Source organism: Rhineura floridana, chromosome 2, assembly GCF_030035675.1.
Source record: "Rhineura floridana isolate rRhiFlo1 chromosome 2, rRhiFlo1.hap2, whole genome shotgun sequence".
Classification (NCBI taxonomy): domain Eukaryota; kingdom Metazoa; phylum Chordata; class Lepidosauria; order Squamata; family Rhineuridae; genus Rhineura; species Rhineura floridana.
Genome location: NC_084481.1, coordinates 7987789 through 8008909, shown reverse-complemented (window position 1 = coordinate 8008909; position 21121 = coordinate 7987789). Strand labels below are relative to the sequence as shown.

The 21121-nt window shown below is 40.6% G+C and overlaps 1 protein-coding gene across 9 annotated transcripts in view; it reads left to right on the top strand.

The window, feature by feature from the left end:
• IKZF2 (IKAROS family zinc finger 2) overlaps positions 1-21121 on the top strand; it is a 146713-nt gene that overhangs the window by 61318 nt on the left and 64274 nt on the right. For 5 of the 9 annotated variants that reach the window (XM_061607689.1, XM_061607688.1, XM_061607691.1 and 2 more), the window contains one exon: positions 16626-16895. The exons of 1 other annotated variant lie outside the window; for it this stretch is intronic. In XM_061607689.1, the coding sequence (XP_061463673.1) occupies positions 16626-16895 (270 nt within the window). Of the gene's footprint in view, positions 1-2708; positions 2834-3270; positions 3381-16625; positions 16896-21121 lie in introns of those variants that run through there. 3 more of the 9 variants (XM_061607694.1, XM_061607690.1, XM_061607692.1) reach the window with 2 other exon arrangements.

Genomic DNA, 21121 nt, shown 5'->3' with positions numbered 1-21121 from the left:
CTGAAAGTGTTTTCCTTCACATACTCATTCTTGGAACATCTTTGTTCCTCCTATCATTACAGTTACTGACGTCTAAAATTTCTTGAACCTCGCCAAGGGTTACTATCACAATATAAAGACAAGGTGGGTTGACTTTTGGCTTACTCATAACCCCAACCTGAGGGCAGGCAGGCAGACAAAGGGTCAAGGACACAACATATTTTTAGGTCCTCCAAAAAGAGACAGATAAAGGCAAATAGGTCATGGGAAATAAAGGGTAGATCATACTCCTGCTGGACCACACAGCTGACCATTCTATTCCAATTCTGTGTATACTTTAAATAAATTACATGTGATTAGCTGCACCAAAATAGGGATGTGCATTTGAATGTGCATGTAAAAATCCAATTGAAAATAAAGCACTGTGCATAGCTAGCATTGTCATTCTTATGTGCACTTTGAAGCAGGGTTAGATGGGCATCAGATTTGTGTCTGTTTCCTCATTCATCCAGTAATATGCAGGTAGAAGTGTGCTTAGTTTGGTTGGAGAACTGCATCACAAAATTCAGATGTGTGCAAATTTTGAAGGTTGGCTATGTCTCAGTTCTTGAATTATTATTATTATTATTTTTGAAAGGGTGGATTTGATAGATTTGGTGAATGTGAACTGAATTGAATTTCTCTCCCATCCCTGCTTGGAAACAAATAAGCGTATACTAGTTCATGAAGTATGCAGGGAAAGGATTTGTGTCTCCCCTCACAACTGCTTGACCTTAAAGAAGGCCTGGCTCAGATTTGAAAACTGTGGCTTACTGTGGCTGTGCTACCACAGGTACACATTCACATTGGTAACAGTTTTGCAGGATTAGACTGTGCTGGCCACATAATTTCTGTAATGAAATCCATTTACAACTAAATCTGCTTCATTGTTTCAAACTATCAAATAGTTAGGGACATTTATCTATCTCAGATAATCAGTGTCACACACTGACAAGATTCTCACAGAGTTTGGGAAGGGCTTAAGTGCAGTCCTGCACTAGCTGAGGACCTGTAGCAGGATGTAACATGATGAATTCCAGTTGTTGCTGGACTAAAACTTCCATCATCCCTGACCATTGGCCATGTTGGCTGGGGCTTATAACCCAACAACATCTGGAGGGCATTACCTTGGCTATCCTGGCCTATAGGATTCAGTGAAAGCACTGCTACACTGGCAGGATGCCAGGAAAAAATCACCATGACACATATGCTGGTGACACACCCTGGATACAACAGAACTGTTCAGCCAGCTGTTCAGCCCCTGATTTGCTTAGACTCTGCCCACTGACCTTGCACAGGTGCCAGAATTTTAAATATGGCAACGCAACCCAAGTGAGGTGACTGTCTTCAAAGCAGACTGTTGTAAAGAAAATCCCAGACACTTTCCAACTGGTTTTGTTTATTACTTCATATTTATGCCACGGCTGTCAACTGATGTTCAAAAATGTTTAGTTGAATAAATAGCTTGTCTTTTAATCAGATAATTCAGAGATTGTGGTGTGATTTGGGTGCAAGATTTTATTCTAAATTTAAAGAAAATGAGTTGCCACTACATTCATTCAGAATACCGTCCTGCTTCCTGGCCAACTTTTAAAGGTATTTATAGTCCCAGAGAGAAGAGCTCTGATTGATCTCTCCCATCAGGATGCCCTCAGCAAGCAAGGTTTCTTCAATATTTGTTTGTTGGACTTACAGGGGCATCATACTCCATCCATGTTTTCAGGAAGCAAGGAGGCCCTTTCTGCTGATTGTATCTAACATCTCACTCAGGAATAGATGTCAGTTGCCTTAAAGAGCAGGCTAGGTCTGTCTGAGTAATTTTTTTCCAAAAAAACCCAATAGTCTTCATATGATCCATTTGATTTCAACAACTTTAGCTGAATTTCAGATCTCCCATATTTAGGAAATGAGATAGCATGGGACATGCTAAACTAGCTTAAGGAGTTCTTGGATGAAAGTTAAATTCTAGACCAGCCTCATGCTGGATTCAGACCAGGATTTGGAATAGAAACTACTTTATTGGCGATGGGGGATGGTCTTAATCTGGAGTTTGAAAGGAGGCCTGTAACAGTGAAGTTCCCTGCCTTGAAAGAAGACAGAATTTACTCTCTTTTTGTAGACCCCCAATTATTGGATAGCAAATGGAGAACTGAAAGGGAAAAAAAGCTCCTGAAAGCTCCTGGTTGCTGGAAAGATTTTGTTCAATTTGTGAAGAATGTAGTAATGAGAAATGATAGATTTCATTTTAAGTCTTCACTAAATTGTGTTAGAACTAAAGAGTCCATCCTTACACATGTGGCTTCTTTCCTTCTCCCCCACTGGATAATACTACTCCATAGGAGTAGACTTCAACTCTAGCTGGTCAGGGATAACAGAAGTTCAGCAACATATGTTCCTCCGCATTGAAAAATAACTCAGGTCTCTAAATGTCGGCGGTGTGCTTTGCATTGCGATATGGGCTCAATTTGAATTATTTATCGTCTAGATGTACATCCTGTAAATGTTTCACTGCTTAGGAGTTACCACCTACAGCTTTGTCTGAGATCAAGATCTCTGTTTGTCAGTAATTGTTTCTGGATTTTAATATTACCCACTCCACAAACAAATCTTCCTCTCAATATGTCCTCCAGAACATTCTCAAAAGAAGAGTATTCAACGGGGTTTATTGAAATCAGACCTATTCTCCACCTGTTATGGAATCTGAAGCATTCCACAATTGTACTTGGCTTTGGACAACAGTGTTCCGACAAGACCTGTTACACCTCTGTCAAACCTTTATCCCCTGGCTTTTGTGACTGCAATAAACTTTTCAAAGGTGAATAAGTTTTACTGCCTCATACACTAATATTGATTTTCACTTGTCCCCATCAATGATTTCCTTAACCAGAAAATAGTGCCCCCCCATCTCTCCACATATTGCTGCTATTCCCCTATTTGTGGATTAAATTCTTCAAATTTCTCCATAGTTAGAATTTCTCACTGCCACCATAAGTTCCTTTCTTCCAAAGAAGGCAGAGTTTAATCATTTTTGAAGGGCCCAAATCATAGGCTGTTTGTTGCAGGAGAAGCAAGCATAGAACTGAATAAGAAAATGGAAGTAACTACAAGAAGAGTCTTTAACACTACCGAAATATAACTCCAGGGCGAAGTTGTTACCTCCAACCTCCTTTTGGGAGGAAGGGCAGGATATAAATTTAATAATAAATAAAATATACAATTTTACAATTTAACCCTATCTTTTCCCTTTTCCAGTGATTTCTTTTTTATACAATCTATAATTAGATATTTTGTGACTGGCTAGAGTGCCTGGGGGTAGGAGGAACCATTCTTCAGCAGTTCCACTCCTAACTGATGGACCAACAGTAAGTGACCGTGTTAGATAATTACTGTTTTACCCCATGGCAGTGTTTCTCAGCCAAGGTCCTTGAGTCACTTTCAGCTGGGCCTCAGTACCACAGCCTGCCCAGTGCCTCCTCACTTGCCGGCCCTATCCCCTACCCTTGCCATAGACTTCTGTGTGGATCAATGCCAGCACCAGCAGCTTCTTGCATGCCTGATGAGTAAAGGCAGCCAAGAGACAGAGAAGTTTGGCCAGGGGTGGGGCGAGGAAGGTATTCCTCTAGAGTTGCCAGGTCAGAAGCATCCCAAACCCTGAGATTTCAGGCACCGGCCCTAGTGATGTCATGGGGGAATGTTGTAGTGATGTCACAGGATGGGTTGTAGTGATGTCATAAGGGCAGACCCGAGTGATGTCACTGGGCGAGGTTCAGTGATGTCACAGGGGCAGGCCCTAGTGATGTTAAGCATGATCCATTAGGCATCAACCACAGTTGCTTGGAGCATACAATTCAAACAAAAAGATACTAAATACTAAAGAGGATGTTTTATTCAGTTAACTCTATTTTATTGTTTTTTGTAGTTGTTGTTTTAAGATGTTTTGACTTGTTGTACACCGCTTAGAGTTTTATTTAAATATAAGAGGTATATAGATGGACTAAATAAATAATAATAAATAAAAACATTTCTCTGATTGGAAACTAAGACAGAAATCTTAGCTAAAAGGTGGAGGCTGAGTAAGGAACATTTAATCTAGCCTACTTGCTTCTGGAAAGAAGGGTTTAAGTGCCCTCAGGCCAGGCTGGTCACCAGAAGGCCATTGTACAAAGAAAGGAGCCTAGTGTTGTGGAGATGTTAGATGGGAGCACTCAAGAGTAAAGATGGATGCCCCTGAAGGCTGCAATTCTAAACACACTTACTAAGCCCCATAGAACTCAGAAGGACTTATTTCTGAGTAGATATAGTTAGGATTGTGCTGTTGGTAAGACTTGACTAAGGATCCTCTGCAAATATATCCATATATTGGACTTACTTCTGAGTACATATGGTTTGGTTTGTGCTGTTTGTGAAGTTTGACTAGGGATCCTATGCCAATTCTGCCAAGATAGCCATATCCAAGCAGGGTTGGCAACCCCCTGCCTGGAATGCCCTGCCATTACCTTTTAACATGGCTGCTCCAAACATTTTTACAGATTTGACCCTTCACTTTAGAAAGAGGTCTGAGAAATGAGTAAGAGTAAGAAGATGCTCTACCCTTGTCTGTCTACCCTGTGAGCTGCTATAAACTCACTTTGACAGCCAGCCCAGTTCCAGTGAGTAGTAACTGACAGAGAGAACACTAGTGATTTGGTCTACCTTCACAGTGAAGACAACAGCTTGGGAGCAACAGCAGTTGCAGCCACACTTCCCAATATGTGAATTCTGTTTTAGCACTGTTGGGCAAGAAACAAATCATCATGCAGACAACAAGGTGCATCATCAGTGGGTTTAAGGGAGCTGAGTTGACCACATGGAACCACTATAGTTGTTTCTATGGATGTAAGGGAGTTAGGTTGGTACATGAAACGCAAACAGAAAAAGAAAAACAAAAGACAGTGATGATTTCCTAAATGCAATACCATACCAACCACAACAAAATTCCTAAGAGTAAGGCAGTAAACTCAACATCCCACAACCAGTCACAATTCCTAACCAAAAACCAAAACTAAAAAAATCCTGTCAGCCAAGGACACAGAAATCCCCATGCAGCACAACCTGACCCAGGGGCTGCAGTTAGTGTAGAATGCTGTGGCATGATTGCTGACATGACTGAAACCCTATCAGCACATAATACCTCTGCTCTGAAATCTTCTCTGGTTGCCGATTTGCTACCAGGCCAAGTTGAAGGTGTGTTTTCCATGTTATGGGTGCCACATAGTACTTGTTCTGCTCTTCTAAGAAATCAGTCCTTTAGTGTGGCAGCACCTACACTTTGGAACTGGTTAGGCAGACACCTTCATTGCACTCTTTTCAGCACCTGCTAAAAACATGTCCATCTGTCTGTCTATTTTTATTTATTTGATTTGTATCCTGCCCTTTCTCCCAGTAGAAGCCCAAAGCGGCAAACAAAAGCACATTTTAAAACATCATAAAAACAGACTTCAAAATATTTTAAAACACAACAACCATTAAAAACATATTAAAACAAAACATCTTTAAAAACATTTTTAGAAGGTTTAAAAATATATTAAAAAGCAATTCCAACACAGATGCAGACTGGGATAAGGTCTCTACTGAAAAGGCTTGTTGAAAGAAGAAGGTCTCCAGTAGGCGTCGAAAAGATAACAGAGATGGTGCCAGTCTAATATTTAAGGGGAGGGAATTCCAAAGGGTAGGCGCCACTACACTAAAGGTCCGTTTCCTATGTTGTGCAGAACAGACCTCCTGATAAGATGGTATCTGCATGATGCCCTCACCTGCAGAGCACAGTGATCAACTGGGTATATAAGGGATAAGACAGTCTTTCAGGTAACCTGGTCCTGACCTGTATAGAGCTTTATACACCAAAACTAGAACCTTGAACTTAGCCTAGTAGCTAATAGGTAGCCAGTACAATTCTTTCAGTAGTGGACTGACATGTTGGCGATAACCTGCTCCAGTGAGCAGTCTCACTGACGCATTTTGCACCAGCTGCAGCTTCCAAACCAGCCTCAAGGGTAGCCCCACATAGAGTGCATTACAGTAAACCAGTCTTGAGGTTACCAGTGCATGGACACTAGTGGTCAAGCTATCCCTGTCCAGAAACAGACGCAGTTGACTTACCAGCTAAAGCTGGTGAAAAGCACTCCTAGCCACAGAGGTCATCTGGACCTCTAGTGACAAAGATGGATCCAGGAGCACTCCCAGACTATGGACCTTCTCTTTCAGAGGGAGTACGACCCCATCCAAAGAAGGCAACTGACCAATTATCCAAACTGGGGAACCACCAACCCACAGAGTCTCTGTCTTGCTAGGATTGAGAGTCAGTTTATTGGCCCGCAACCAGCCCACCACAGACTCCAGGCACCAGTCCAGGACTTGCACAGCCTCTCCTGGTTCAAATGTTACAGAGAAATAGAGCTGGGTATCATCAGCATACTGCTGACACCTTGCACCAAATCTCCTGATGACCACTCATATATGTTAAACAGCATGGGGGACAAGATGGTACCCTGTGGCACCCCACAGCAAAACTGTCAGGGGGCCAAAATACAATCTCCCAATGCTATTATCTGAAAATGACCCTGGAGATAGGATCGGAACCACCGTAAAACAGTGCCTCTGACACCCAACTCACCAAGTCAGCCCAGAACTTTGAACCACGGTCAATGGTACCAAAAGCCACCAAGAGATCAAGTAAGAATAACAGGGTCACACTCCCCCTGTCCTTCTACCGAAAAAGGTCATCCATCAGGGCAACCAAGGCCAATTTAGTCTCATAACCAGGCCTAAACCCAGATTGGAATGGGTCAAGATAATCTGTTTCATCCAATTGCTGCACCACATACCTACCCAGGCAGGTAGAAGCTATTATGTTTTTTATCTGTTTTTAACTCATTGTTGGTTTTATTGTTTTTAATGTTTTTAAATACCTGTCTGTAACTGTTTTTGCCAATAATTTTACTGTGTTAATTCATTCTGTAAACCACTTTGAGATTTTTTACAATAAAGTGGTATATAAGGGCTGTAAATAAAATACATAAATTTTGGAGTCACTGTGGCCCTTCGGTCTCTTTCCACTTGTAGGAACAAAGGAATCTCCCTTATACCAACTCAGGCCACTTGATACCATCTAGCACAGTACTGATCATATGGACTAGCATTGGCTGTCCAGGAGTTCAGGCAGTAGTCTTTTTCAGAAATTGAATTTTGGACCTTTGCATGCAAAGCATGTGCCCTACCACTGAGCTACAACCCTTCCCTTTTAAAAATATATATTTTAGAATTGTTGTTTTCAATTCACTAATGAATGCACATCATATCTAGTGCAGATCCACACCATTCATTTAAAGCACATTAAACACACATTTGAAGCACATGAATCCCATCACAGAATCATGGGTACTGTAGTTTGTTAAGGGTGGTGGGAACAATACCTGTGAGGGAGAAACTACACTTCCCAGTATTCTTAAGGAGAAGTCATGCACTATAAATTCGACTTTGATGTGCTTTAAATGTATTGTGTGGATCTACTTAATAAACGTTGCCTGCATGTAAGTTGTTTTAATTAATATTTTAAATGGAAATGAGCTATAAAGGTTACTGTGTGACCATGGGCTACTCACCATCTCTCAGCCTAATCTGCACCTCTGGATGAAAACAACAGAGGGGAACCATGAACACTCCAAGGAAGAAGGGCACACTTAAAAGGTAGAGGAAGTAATACTATACAACTATAGTGTGAAATCGGATACTTATCAGAACATAGTATGAAGGAATATTTATATAAGCATGACTGTCAAAGATGTTTACTATTTACACAACCTGTAAAGATATTTATAGTGCAATCCTATGATTGTTTACTCAGAAGCAAGTCCCAATGTATTCAATGGGGCTTACTCAAACAGGGAAGCGTGTACAGAACTGTAGCCTCAAGTGATAAGGAACTTCACTCATCCAACCCAAAATCCAGAATGATGCCACTTTAAGCTGTTTTGCAACTGTTTATATTTGTTTGTATGATTATTGGATTTTAAAGGGATTTATTTCTTGTGAGTTGCCTTGGTTTCCAATAATCAACCCTACCTTGCAGGGTTGTTGGGAAGGCTCCATATACATGCACACACTGGAGATGTAAAAATACATAGACCCCATATAATAGTTTATCATCAAAACCAGTTGGTCATTGCAGAACATTAAAAAAAAATATCAGTATTAATATCCTACATAATAAAAGCAGTGATACCTATGTAAGTCCTGCCTAATTGCTTTAAAAATAGGATTGGAGGGGGAGAGAAAGATTTACAACACAAACATAATTCTTTGTTATGTTCACTCAAAAGTCCCATTAATTTACAGCACTATCCTAATCATGTCTACTCAAAAGAAAGTCCTTTTGAATTCAATGGGGTTTACTCTGGGTATGTCAGATTAGCATTGCAGCTTTACTCCCAGAAAAGAAGTATCAGATTTAAGCTTCATATTGGGAAGGTTTTCAAAACACTGCCCTCTTCAACAGCCCAGGAAAATTTATCCTTGTTTGACTTCTGCACACGAGAGAAAAAAACAACTTTTGGTACTGCTGAAAGCTACATACTTACTCAATTTATGAGATTTTCAGATAAACAGGGGGGGAAAGAACAGTTTCTACCTTTGCAATGGGTCTAGGTACTGCCTGGAGGCCAAGAAATCCCTTGTCAATCACAACCCTGACTTCACTTAGTGGCTACAAACCTGAAAGGGTGGGGTTAGATTAGCCAGCTAAGAGATCATTTCACAGAAGTTGGGGGGGCAGCTGACATTTTGGTGTATATCTTGTGAACCAGACCACCTAGAAACTTAATTTAAAAGAAATGGAAGGTGAGAGTCCGGAGATTAAGGTGACTCACCTAGAGATCCGGAGAGGACCCCAAAAACCCAGAGTCTCTGGCTGAAAACTGGACACCTGGTAGATACGTGGGGCATGGAGGAAAAAATATAAAAGAAAAAAAATTGTCCAGCAGTCAGTTTGCTGAATGAATACTTGAATGTTATGGGCTGAGTGAAAGTTAAAAACCTGACCTTGACACTCAGTGTTTAATACATAAATATCACACTTGGTTCTTTTCTTTTTTTAGGAATAGCAACCTGGGGCTTTGCACTGTTCTCCCTCCCCCAAAAAATAAATTAAAAAACAAACCCCATCCCTTTGAAGCTATTTTCCCCCAAACTTGCCATTTGCTGCACGGCTCCCATTTTGTGAAGCGCCCTTCCCTGGTAGAATAGCCTGGCCCCTTCATTATGTAACTTCTGCTGGCCAAAAAAAAAAAAAAAGGAGGGAGAGAAAAAAGATATTTGAAAAGGTTTTTGCTAGTTTATGATGATTAGGCTACAGATGAATGCTTCATCTCCTGTGTTTTCAGCTGTGATTTTATTGTTTTATTAGGATAGTCATTTAGAAAAATGGACATCACTTGGAGTGTGATAGGGTTAGAAACGCATCTAGAAAGGTATTATTATTATTATTATTATTATTGATATTATTATTATTATTAATAATAATAATAATAATAATAATAATATCCCAGTTCCATATAGATCACATTAAGTAGTGAGGTGACAACAAAAAAACCATACATTAACAGAGAGGAATGTTCAGTTTTGCCCAGTCATTTTCAGTGATGTGCTCCAAAATCAAAAGGCAATGTATCCAGAATTGATACTGGATTAAGGTGGTGGTGGTGGTTGTTTTTAACAATAGTCATTATTTTAAACTAGTGGTTTATATTTGTTGGTGCAGGACTTCGTAAATGAAAGCAGTCTCATTCTAATTGTTATATACTAGCTGTTTGCTACCCTGGGCTTCCTTTGGAAGAAACAGTGAGATATAAAAATGAGTAGCAGCAGTGGTGGCAGCGGCAGCAGCAGCAGCCACCTATCCTAAAGTGCTTCCACTGAATTAAATAGGAGATCTCAGGAGTTAAAATGAATGTAACTTATAGCCTGTGTCTGATAGTTATGAGGATGCAGTCATTTATCAAAGTGATGTCATGGCTAGAAGTGAGCAATCAGAATGTCGCCATCAAAATTGGAAGAACATTGTCATAGAGTTTAGAGGATACAATATTTCTGAAAGGAAAATGATAAATGAAACAATTCTATAAATGTTCTTACTTTGGGAACTGAGTACAGCAGGCTTATTTGATAACATGTATTTCAATGCAAATTTAATTATTGTATGTATATCTGTATTGTGATTGAAATGTGGCTGTAGGCAGCAATGCTTATTACTTAAATTATATAAATTAAAATTAGGGCTAAAAAAATCCCGAGCACCCAAGAGCTGGATGTATCTGTACACTGCCCTGATATTTAATTGAAGAAGGGCAGCTGAAAAAATATTTTAAATTAATAAAATAAAATAAGTATTTTGAAAGTTTTGTTTCATATTCTTCTGATGCAGTCTCATTGGCCTGGCTTGCAAAACATCCTAACCCAAAACTTAACTTTGTTAGACCACACAAATGTGCAAGCTATTGGAAAAGAACTTGCACAGCTGCTTTGGCCCTATCCTGGTCCTTTTTACTACCACACTAAACTAAAGAACCTTTGGCTTAGCATGTCGCCTGAACTGGAATTGGTTGTTAAGTTTGCTTTTCGCTAAGCATGAGCTGTAGTCAAGGTTTGTTCTTGGTTATAGTTTGTAATCAAAGCTTGGAAAAGTTACTTTTTTGAACTACAACTCCTGTCAGCCGAATCCAGTGGCCATGCTGGCTGGGGCTGATGGAGTTGTAGTTCAAAAAAGTAACTTTTCCAAGCTTTGTTTGTAATTAGTCTGGAGCAGCCTTTCCCAACCAGTGTGCCTCCAGATGTTGTTGGACCACAACTCCTGTCAGCCTCAGCCAGCATTGCCAATGGTCAGGAAAGATGAGGATTGTGGTCCAACAACATCTGGAGGCACACTGGTTGGGAAAGGCTCGTCTGGAGAGTGCTTAACCACAAGCCTGGGCTTGGGCAACACACTAAAACAAACTGTGTTTGCTCAAGCAAAGTGGCAGCAAAGAGAAAGGGGAGAAGCAAAGTGGCATCTTGTCTCCATGAGCCCAGACACTTGTGCAGTCCCACTAAGCCAGCCTTTCCCAACCAGTGGGCCACCAGATGTTGTTGGACCACAACTCCCATCAGCCTCAGCCAGCATTGCCAATGGTCAGGAAAGATGGGAATTGTGGTCCAACAACATCTGGTCGCCCACTAATTGGGAAAGGCTGCACTAAGCCAAGGTGTGTGTGAACCAGGCCCTTGTGTGGCCTTGGGCTAGTCACTATCTCACAGCCCCAACTGTTTTAACATATTTGTATGATGATGATGATGATTGATTACTCGACCAAACATACAGGATCATCCAAATAATGTCAACCAAACAGGCATGCAATAAAATTCTTTGATAATCCAACATGTTTACTTGAAAGTAACCCATTAAGTTCAATGGGGCTTACTTCCACGTTAGTGTTGATAGAACTTATAGCCTAGATTTAAAGAACATGACTATGGTCCCAATCCCAGAGCTTGGAAAAGTTACTTTTTTGAACTACAACTCCCATCAGCCCAATCCAGTGGCCATGCTGTCTGGGGCTGATGGGAGTTGTAGTTCAAAAAAAGTAACTTTTCCAAGCTCTGCCCAATCCACCTAGACTTTGACATCCCAGTGATTAAGCACATGCTAAAAACTCACATTACCATCAATTATTTCCCCAAATGCTTTCTTGTACCCCAAATAAATTGTGTGTGTGTGTGTGTGTGTGTGTGTGTGTGTGTGTGTGTGTGTGTGTGTGTGTGTGTGTGTGTGTGTGTGTGTGTGTGTGTGTGTGAATGAAGTCATGTTAAGGCAGAGGGAATTACATAAGGAGCAGGGCTGCTTGGAAAGAGCTGAGGAGATCCCTACTGTAGCTGTATTCCCCTCCTTGGAGACTGCAATTCTTCTCGTAGCCCCAGGTGGGGAGGAAATCTTCGCACAGCAACAAGCTCTCATGGCAGGTTCCTAAGAATGGTAAGGACTGAGAAAGGGAAGGATGGACATTTTTAAAACAGTGTGCACAACTTTGCTTAGGGACCAAGGTGATTTGCAGCGGACCGAGAGACTTAGCAGCTTTTCTTTTTGCAAGCATGTGGGAGTCTTATAATGAACCGTGTTCAAACAATCTGCGTGTGTGAAAGGCTTCAGAGCTCTTGTGTTTTGCTGTCCCCCCCCCCAACTGGATTCTAGCCAGGGTTCAGAAGGGAAGTAAGATACTGTTGATAAACCTTTCACATCAGGTCTGTTGTTAGCAGAGTTTGTGACCCACTCCCTATCACTGTGCATCACTCCAGTGGATGGGGGTCTAAGATTATTTGGCTTTTCTGAAAAATCAAACATTTTAAGAAATACGTTTTTTCCTCATCTTTTTTCTTAAATAACATAAGGTTTGGGAACAACCTTGGTAACGAAATACAGATGTATGTTCTCAAGAAAAAAATACATCTTTACTTGCCTTCTCACTAGGTACACAATTCTGTGCTTAGTTAAATAATCATTCTTTAGTTATAGTTAACCTTTAGTCAAAAGAGTTTTCAGTGGAAACGCCTTTAAGGTTTCAACAACCTGTGCTACAGCCATATTTTATTGTTATTTATTGGGGGTAGGGAGAGGGGAAGACTGCTTTAATAGGTTGAGCCGAGCACTGGAAAAAGTTCAACTTTGAGTTATGCCACAGGTTTCCTATGGAAGGGGTCATCACTTAGTGTGGTTGAGCACATGTGTTGCATGCAGGAGGCCCCAGTTTCAGTTCATCCCAGTTGAATGGATCTCTGGTAGCAGGGGCTTGGAAAGATCTCTCTGAATGAAACCTTGGAGGGACATTGCCCACTGCTAATCAGAGTAGATAGTATGGGACTAGCTGGACCAATAATCTGACTCAGTATAAGCCAACTGCATATTCCTGTGTGGTAAAGGGAAGCGTTCGTTTGCACAATTGCTTCATGTGAATTTGGACTGATTCACATTATTCTTTTTCACTTAACTGGAGCCAGTTCATATGTTTTTGCCTTGATAGCAGTCCTCTGAGATGGCTGGCTATTACTCCCATTTTAAGATGTGTGACATCTTGATAGCTGAGCAACAATTTGTATCCTGTTCTACATTTAAAATTTTGACCTGCTTAGGCTTGAGACTGTTCCATAGATGTTGCTGCTAAGGGACCCAGGATTTCTTTAGGCCACACTATATGAAAAATTATCCTGCTCATTTATTGTTTTACTATAATCCCAAATGGTTTTCATACAGGATGGTGATTATTCGAAGGGGTATTTAACATTTATATTGTATGATATACAAAGAGATTCCCCTCACACACATTGTGTGATATATCAGCCCAAATAAATATTATTGAAGCCATGGTGCTGGTAAGTAGGGTTGCCAGGTCTCTGGTTTTGCCTGGAGACTCCAGATTTTTGGGGTCCTCTCCGGGTCTCCAGGTGAGTCACCCCAGTCTTTGGACTCTCAGCTTTCATTTTTAAAAAAAGTTTCTAGGTAGTCTGGTTCAAGAGATATAAACCAAAATGTCAGCCCGCCACGCAACTTCAGTTAAATGAGCTCTCAGCTGGCTGCTCTAACCCTACCCTTTCAGGTTTGTAGCTAATAAGTAAAGTCAGGGTTGTGATTGACAAGGGATTTGTTAACTGCCAGACATAGCTAGCACCCAGTGTCCAGAAAACAGTTGTCTTTTCCTTTTCGTCTGAAAATCACACCAACTAAGTTTATTGCTTTCAGCAGTAGCAAAAGTCCCTTTCTCTGTGTGTGCAGGAGATGTAGAGCAAAAAAAATCACAGCAGGATCTTGGTAGGCAATTGTTCACTGTAATCTGTTTTATTATAATAAAATTATATATGCAGGGTTTTTTTATTTACTTGCAAAAATAGCATATTATACATTTTATCGTTCAAATAATTTTTGAACAGAAATTTAAAAGAAGTGTACATGCAGCTTATTATGCCATTACAATGTGTTATACTTTTCTGATTATGAGGAGTCAAACAAGTTTAAATTTTCCTGGGCTGTTGAAGAGATCAGTTTATTTGTCTAATTAATAGCCTGTTTTGAAATCCTTCCCAATAAGAAGCTTTAATTCAATACATGTTTTTCTGGCAGTAAAGCTACAATGCCAATCCCACATACCCGAAGTAAACCCCATTGAATTCAGTTGGATTTACTTTTGAGTAGACATGATTAGGATTGTGCTGTAACTCAATGGGACTTTTGTTGTGTTTTTGTTGTAAATCTTTCTCTCCCCTTTCAATCCTGTTTTTAATCAATTAAGCAGGGCTTACCTAAGTATCACCGCTGTTATTTGGTAGGAAACTAATATGATTTTATTTAGTAAAAAAAAATGTTCTGCAATGACCGACTGGTTTTGACAATAAACTATTATATTGGATGTATGTATTTTTACATCTCCAGTATGTGTGTATATGGAGTCTTTCCAACAACTCTGTGAAGTAGGGTTGCCAGTTGGAAACAAGGCAGCTCACAAGAAGAAATAAATCCATTTAAAATCCAGTAACCATAAAACAAGTATAAAACAGTTGCAAAACAGCTTAAACTGGCATGATTCAAAATTTTGGGATAGGTTAGTGAAGTTCCTTGTCACTTGAGGTTGCAGTGCTGTGCACACTTCCCTGTTTAAGTAAGCCCCTTTGAATATATTGGGACTTCCTTCTGAGTAAACATGCATAGGATTGCACTATAAATATCTTTACAGATTGTGTAAATAATAAACATCTTTGACAGCCATGCTTATATAAACATTTCTTCATACCCTGTCCCTATAAATATCTGATTTCATACTATGGCTGTACTTTATTATTTCCTCTACATTTTAAGTGTGCCCTTCTTCCTCGGGGTGTTATTTTCACTCTGAGGTGCAGATTGGGCTGAGAGATGGTGAGTAGCCCATGGTAACCAAGTAAACTTTGTAGCTGATTTCCGTTTTAAAAATTAATGAAAATGATTTACATGCAAGCAAAGTTTATTAAGTAGATCCACACAATACATTTAAAGCACATCAAACTCAAATTTAAAGAGGATCCTAGGAAGTGTATTTTCTCCCTCAAAGTTATAGTTCCCACCATCCTTTACAAACTACAGTTCTCATGATTCTGTGGTAGGAGTCATGTGTTTCATGTGCGTTGAATGTGCTTTAAATAATTGGTGTGGATCTGCCCTAGGTATGATGTGCATTCATTAGTGAATTGAAAAGAACAATTTTAAAAGATTCTTTTTTAAACAGCTGGACCTGGGAACACCCTCATTTAGCTAAAATTTCTATCTTAATTTCCAATCAGAATTTTTTTGTTTGAGTGGTATGCTCCAAGCAACTGTGGTTGATGCTTAATGTGTCACACTTAATGACATCATTAGGACCCGCCCCCATGACATCTCTAGGGCCCACTCCTGAAACTCAGTGTTTGGGATACGTCTGACTTAGCAACCCTACTGATAAGGCAGGTGTTGGGCAATCAGATACATGGTGCAGCCCTTGTCTGCCATTGAAGCATGGGAGAATAGTTGTTAACCTGAGCCTTCAGAGAGGGTCTTGAGTTCAACACAGATTTGCCTCTAAGTCTTTGGTGGACTTAAATGGGGCCCTTACGTTAAGAGAAGGTTGATACTGGGAATTAGGGGATCCTTAAGGCAGGGGTAGTCAATGTGCTGCCCTCAAGATGTCATTGGATTCCAAGACCCATCCATCCCAGCCAGAATGGCCAATGGTCAGGGATTATGGGAACTGGAGTCCAACGACGTCTGGAAGGCACCAAGTTGGCTACCCCTGCTTTAAGATTTAATTAGAGTCCCTAGAAGCAAAAGATGGTATGCAGTGGGTAAGGAAGCTTGACTCAATTCTACCCTCTTATGACAGTCTGGAACTCCTCGGCCACAGACGGTCAAAATGATACCCTCCAGAGGTTGTTGGACTACAACTCCCATCATCCTGGGCACTAACTAGACTAGCTGGGGCTGAGGCTGATAGAACTTGGAGTTTAACAACATCTCCCCTCCCCCATTGAATAGCTGCTATATAGCACTGTAGCAGGAAATGATGATGTCAGTCCTGGCTTACTGACCATAGCTTTGATTGATATGGGGTATGAACTTTTCAGGCTTGTTCTGTGTGAAGCACTATGCGCATAGTTGATGCTATTTTATTTATAAAATTTCTGTCATGTCCTTCCTATCTAAATAATAGTAATAATTAATAATTAGTATTATATTGGTATTATATAGCAGCAGCTGCTTCTTGATCCTTGAGGCCTCCTCTGTCAGTTCTTGATATGCTTATGTAACTAAGCACACAATGTGTTCTACACTGCTGACTTGTATTCCTGTTTCCTGATAGGCTGGACCATTATAACAGATCAGCAAGATTTCAAGTTAAACAAAAGTTACAGGAATCAGAAGATGTCCTGTGAACCATTTTTAGTACTTGTCTAAAACTAACACAACAGTATTATTGCTCACTATTATATAGTTAATGAAACAAAGATTAATTTTCTTAATATGCCATTTATTTATGTATTTGCAGCAAATTCCATAAAGCTAGAAATGCAAAGTGATGATGAGGATTCTGACAGGAAGCCCCTGAGGCAGGAAGATGGGATCAGGGGTCATGATGAAGGGAGCAGCTTGGAAGAGCCCCTTACTCAGAACCACGAGATGGTGGAGAACAGAAAAATGCAGGAGCTGTCAGGCGAGGGAGGAATCCGGCTTCCGAATGGTAAACTGAAATGTGACGTCTGTGGCATGGTTTGCATTGGGCCCAATGTGCTTATGGTACATAAAAGGAGTCACACTGGTAAGCAGCTGAAAGAAAACGTGATGACTGCCTTTGGCATCTGATGTTGATATTACCTGACGTCTGTTCTCTTGCATTTCTTGATTCACCAATGATAATCAAGTACAGTAAGGAATGTATTTTCCTTTCAAAAAATATCAGTCTGTGGACTAATTAGGAAGAATGGTAAGTAGCACAGATTTCCAGACCTAACTATTTCAGGGTAATGAAGGCATTTGAGAAATCACCATTTTCCTGTCAAGTGCTTCCCTGGGCTCCTTCTAGGAGGAAGGGCGGGATATAGATGTAATAAACAAATAAATAAATAAATGTGTACTTCAATGTGAAGGGACATCCCAAACTGGCTTTTTAAAAGCTTATTTCCCTTTTTTCATTGGCTTTACAAAGTCATCACCTCCTGTTTCTCAAGTAGATCAGCCTACTTAGAGGTGTAAGAAGGATACTTTGCTAAAATCAGGACATCTCTCACATGGCAAAATGAGGCCTGTTATGGAGGGTAGGTCTTTGAATAGCTGTTAGACTCCATGTTCAGAGTTGTCTGAATACACTGGAGGACTGTAGTGGATAGCTTGAATTTATGTTGGACTCAGAAAACCTTTTTACAAAAATGTAGCCAAAACCAAAACTGTACATTGGCCAGAGAGTACCTGCTTGCCACTGTTCTTTCTCTCATTCTGTCTGACAAAACCCTTTTGTAGAACTAATACTCATCACCTCCCCAAGTCCTGCTTCCAGGGAAGAAGGGCCATACCTGCTTCCTAGATCATATCAACATGTCTGATGCCATCATTAAAAACTTTTAGGCACCAGGCAAAGGTGTTCCTGTTCACTCGGGCAATTCGCTCTTAACTGGGGTCATATGGTATGATGACATCCTAGCCTGGATTGGTGTTCATCTTTTAGTAGTCTGGGTTAGGATTTGTCATTTTCATGCCATTGAAGGATAAGCACTATAATGTTCTTTTATCTTTTTGGTGTATTTTAAATTTTGCATTATATATGCTTTATAATTGTAAGTTGCTTTGAGACATTTTATGTAGTAAGCAACTAATAAATGCAATAGATAAATAACAACAACAACCAGGCAGGCAGCCTGTCCCTGAGCAGGCTCTTCTTTAAGTAAAATAAGTTTTTCTAAGTGAAAGGAACAAGCAGCATAGAGAGCTGTTGCCTTCACCATCTGCTTCTTGGCTTTCTGGAAGCATTTGGCTGGACCTGCTGTTGGAAACAGAATGTTTGGCTAGAAGGACCCTTGATCTGATCCCACAGAGTTCTTCCAATAAGGAGTTTGATTTGTGTGAATCTTTTTTTTTTTTTTGCAATTAATTTTTATTCCAATTTTCAAAACCAAAACAATACAAAAAGAAAACAACACAAATCAATAACTAGTACAATACAAAAAGAATATATATATATATGTAAAAAAGAAAGAATATTGACTTCCGATTTGTCATAGTTCAGCTATAAATCTATAATATATATCAAACCTATCTCTTAATAGATTATAAAATCACCTTCCTCCAGCGGTTATCTTAGTTGGTTTCAAATCTCATTAACATCATATCATTTTAATCTTCCACAAAAAGTCAAAGAGAAGTTTCCAATCCTTGAGATGTATGTCAATCAATTTTTTTTCTAAATAAACATGCCAGTTAATCCAACTCATCAAATCTACTAAGTCCAGTAATTCCAAATCACTATAATTCAGCTATAAATCTATAATGTATAACAAACCTATCTCTTAATAGATTATAAAATCACCTTCCTCCAGCGGTTATCTTAGTTAATTTCAAATCTCATTAACATCTCATTAACAATGATAGGATGTTAATGAGATTTGTGTGAATCTTTTAAAATTATTATTATTAATTGGATTTCTTACCTGCCCTTCACTATAAGGTCCCAGAGTGTGTTACAACAATATAAAAATTTAATATTAACATCCATTAAAACCATTCACAAATAAATGAATAAGGTGGGCCCTAATATATACCTACATATACGTATATGTATGTATGGTGTTGGAGCCCAAGGTAAAAGGGTGTGTCTTCAGCATGTGATGGGGTATAACAAAGGTGCAAAATGGGAAAGGCATTCTACAGCATAGGGGCTGCCACAGAGAATGCTAGTGCCACCCCAGAACCACCAAACGCAGTGGAACTACCAAGAGGGCCCCCTCTTAAATGCATGCTGCTGTAATTTTTTTCCAGGTTAATTGATCAAACCGATTAGATTCCTGGGCTTCAGTTGTGTTTAGATGTGTCTGTTGTTGAGCAAGAATTCTATACAGTAGAGCCCTGCTTTACACCGCTTCACTTTACAGCGCTTCGCTAATACAGCGGTCTCAATTAGACGCAATTAGACTAAAGACCCACTCATACGGCGCTTGTTCCACTTTTACAGCGGTATTCGCTTTACAGCGGGGGGGCAGAACTTAACCCGCATATGAGTGGGGCCCTACTGTAATTGGGTTTAATCTGAAACACGCTTCCATGGAAGCATGTCCTGTTAGTGTTGATGGAATTTACATACAAGTAGATGTGCTCTGAACCAGGTATGGTGCCAGGCATGCCTGGGCCCTTTGGCACCAGCCTGCCCCAGACCTGCAGCACCATAGCCCAATCCCTCCATACAGGCGGTGTGGGGCTAATAAACCTGCCTGCGCACCCCACCTACCGCTACCATTCCTGTAAATGATGTGCACACTGTGCGCACATGCCTGCCATTAACCAAGATGGCTACGGGGGTGTCAGCCCATTAGGGCAGACATACATGCACAGCACACATCATTCACAGGGTTGGGAGCGGTAGGTGGGATGTGCGGATGGGCTTATTGAAGCCCAAGGGGGAGGGTCCTGGGAGCTTCCTCTCCGCGATCCTTGGCAGGGTCGGGAGCCAACACGGCTGTGGATCGCAGAATGGGAGTGCTGTGTACTATAGCCAGTGTGGATTTTTCACATTCCACAATGTTAAACTGAAAATACCCCCCATGCCATTCTGATGATTCCCATAAGATCATTTCAAAACAAAACTTTACAAAACTTACAGTCCTGAACTCAGAAACGCTTGCTAAACTACCCTCTAAATTGTCATGGCAATACACAAAACAGTAGAGAGAATTAAGAGTTCAAAGTGTAAAAAGAGAGAGAGAGAAACCAGACCGCTTTTGGACTTTTAATATGTTGAAATTAATTAAAAATCAGCCATGTTCACAGAGTACCTGTAATCCTATTACTAACCTTGCTCCATACTCTGACCTTCCCCTTCTGCAGTTTAAAAGTTTTTTAAAAATGCCTGGCTGGTTTTTAATTAATTTAAGTAATTTTGCATTGAACTCCATGATAATGTTGGGCATGCACTGTAAGAACCAACTGTCAGTGTTCTAAAAGCCGGACTCACAGCTGCTGGGCTTGCCTAATCAGGGGGGCACACCCACACCAGATTTTTATTTCACTTTAGACAGTCACGGCTTCCCAGGATTCTTTGGGAGAAGCCATGACTGTCTAAGGTGGAATAAAGGTCTGGTGTGGATGTGGACAGGGATAGCTTTGGTTTCCATTTGGGTAGTAGGCTACATGTGCCTGCAGTAGAATAAAAAGGTGGGGGAAACCCTGAAAAAGAATACTGTTCACAATGTTTTCCTTTTGGAAAGGAAAGGGGCTTTCCTTCTGCCCAGTGCCCATCCATCCAATCTCCTACCCTACCCCTTCCCTCCTACCCTACCCTCCCTGCCTCTCCCCCAGGTCAGTTTCACCTATCCTAAGCATGATTGCAGAAAGCCAGTGTAGTGTAGTGGTTAGAATCTTGTACTACAACCTGGGAGGCCAGGGTTTGAATCCCCACACAGCCATGAAGTGCACTGGGTGACCTTGGGCCAGTCACTGCCTCTCAACCTCAGAGGAAGATAATGGTAAAACCATCTCTGAATACCACTTACCATGAAAACCCTATTCATAGGGTTGCCATAAGTCGGAATCGACTTGAAGGCAGTCCACTTCCATTTCAAGCATGATTGCACAGGAGTAAATCCCACTGAACTAAAAAAGCATGCAAATGATCAAACCTGCCCTCCCCTCCTCCTCCCTCCTATCCCCTCCCTCTTGCCCCTTCCCTCCCTCTTCCTTCACTCTTCTTTCACCCTCCCTTCCCCTCCTCCTCCTCCCCCTCCTCCGTCCCTCCTCCCCTTCCAATCCCCTCCTTCCTCCTCCCCTTCTAATCCCCTCTTT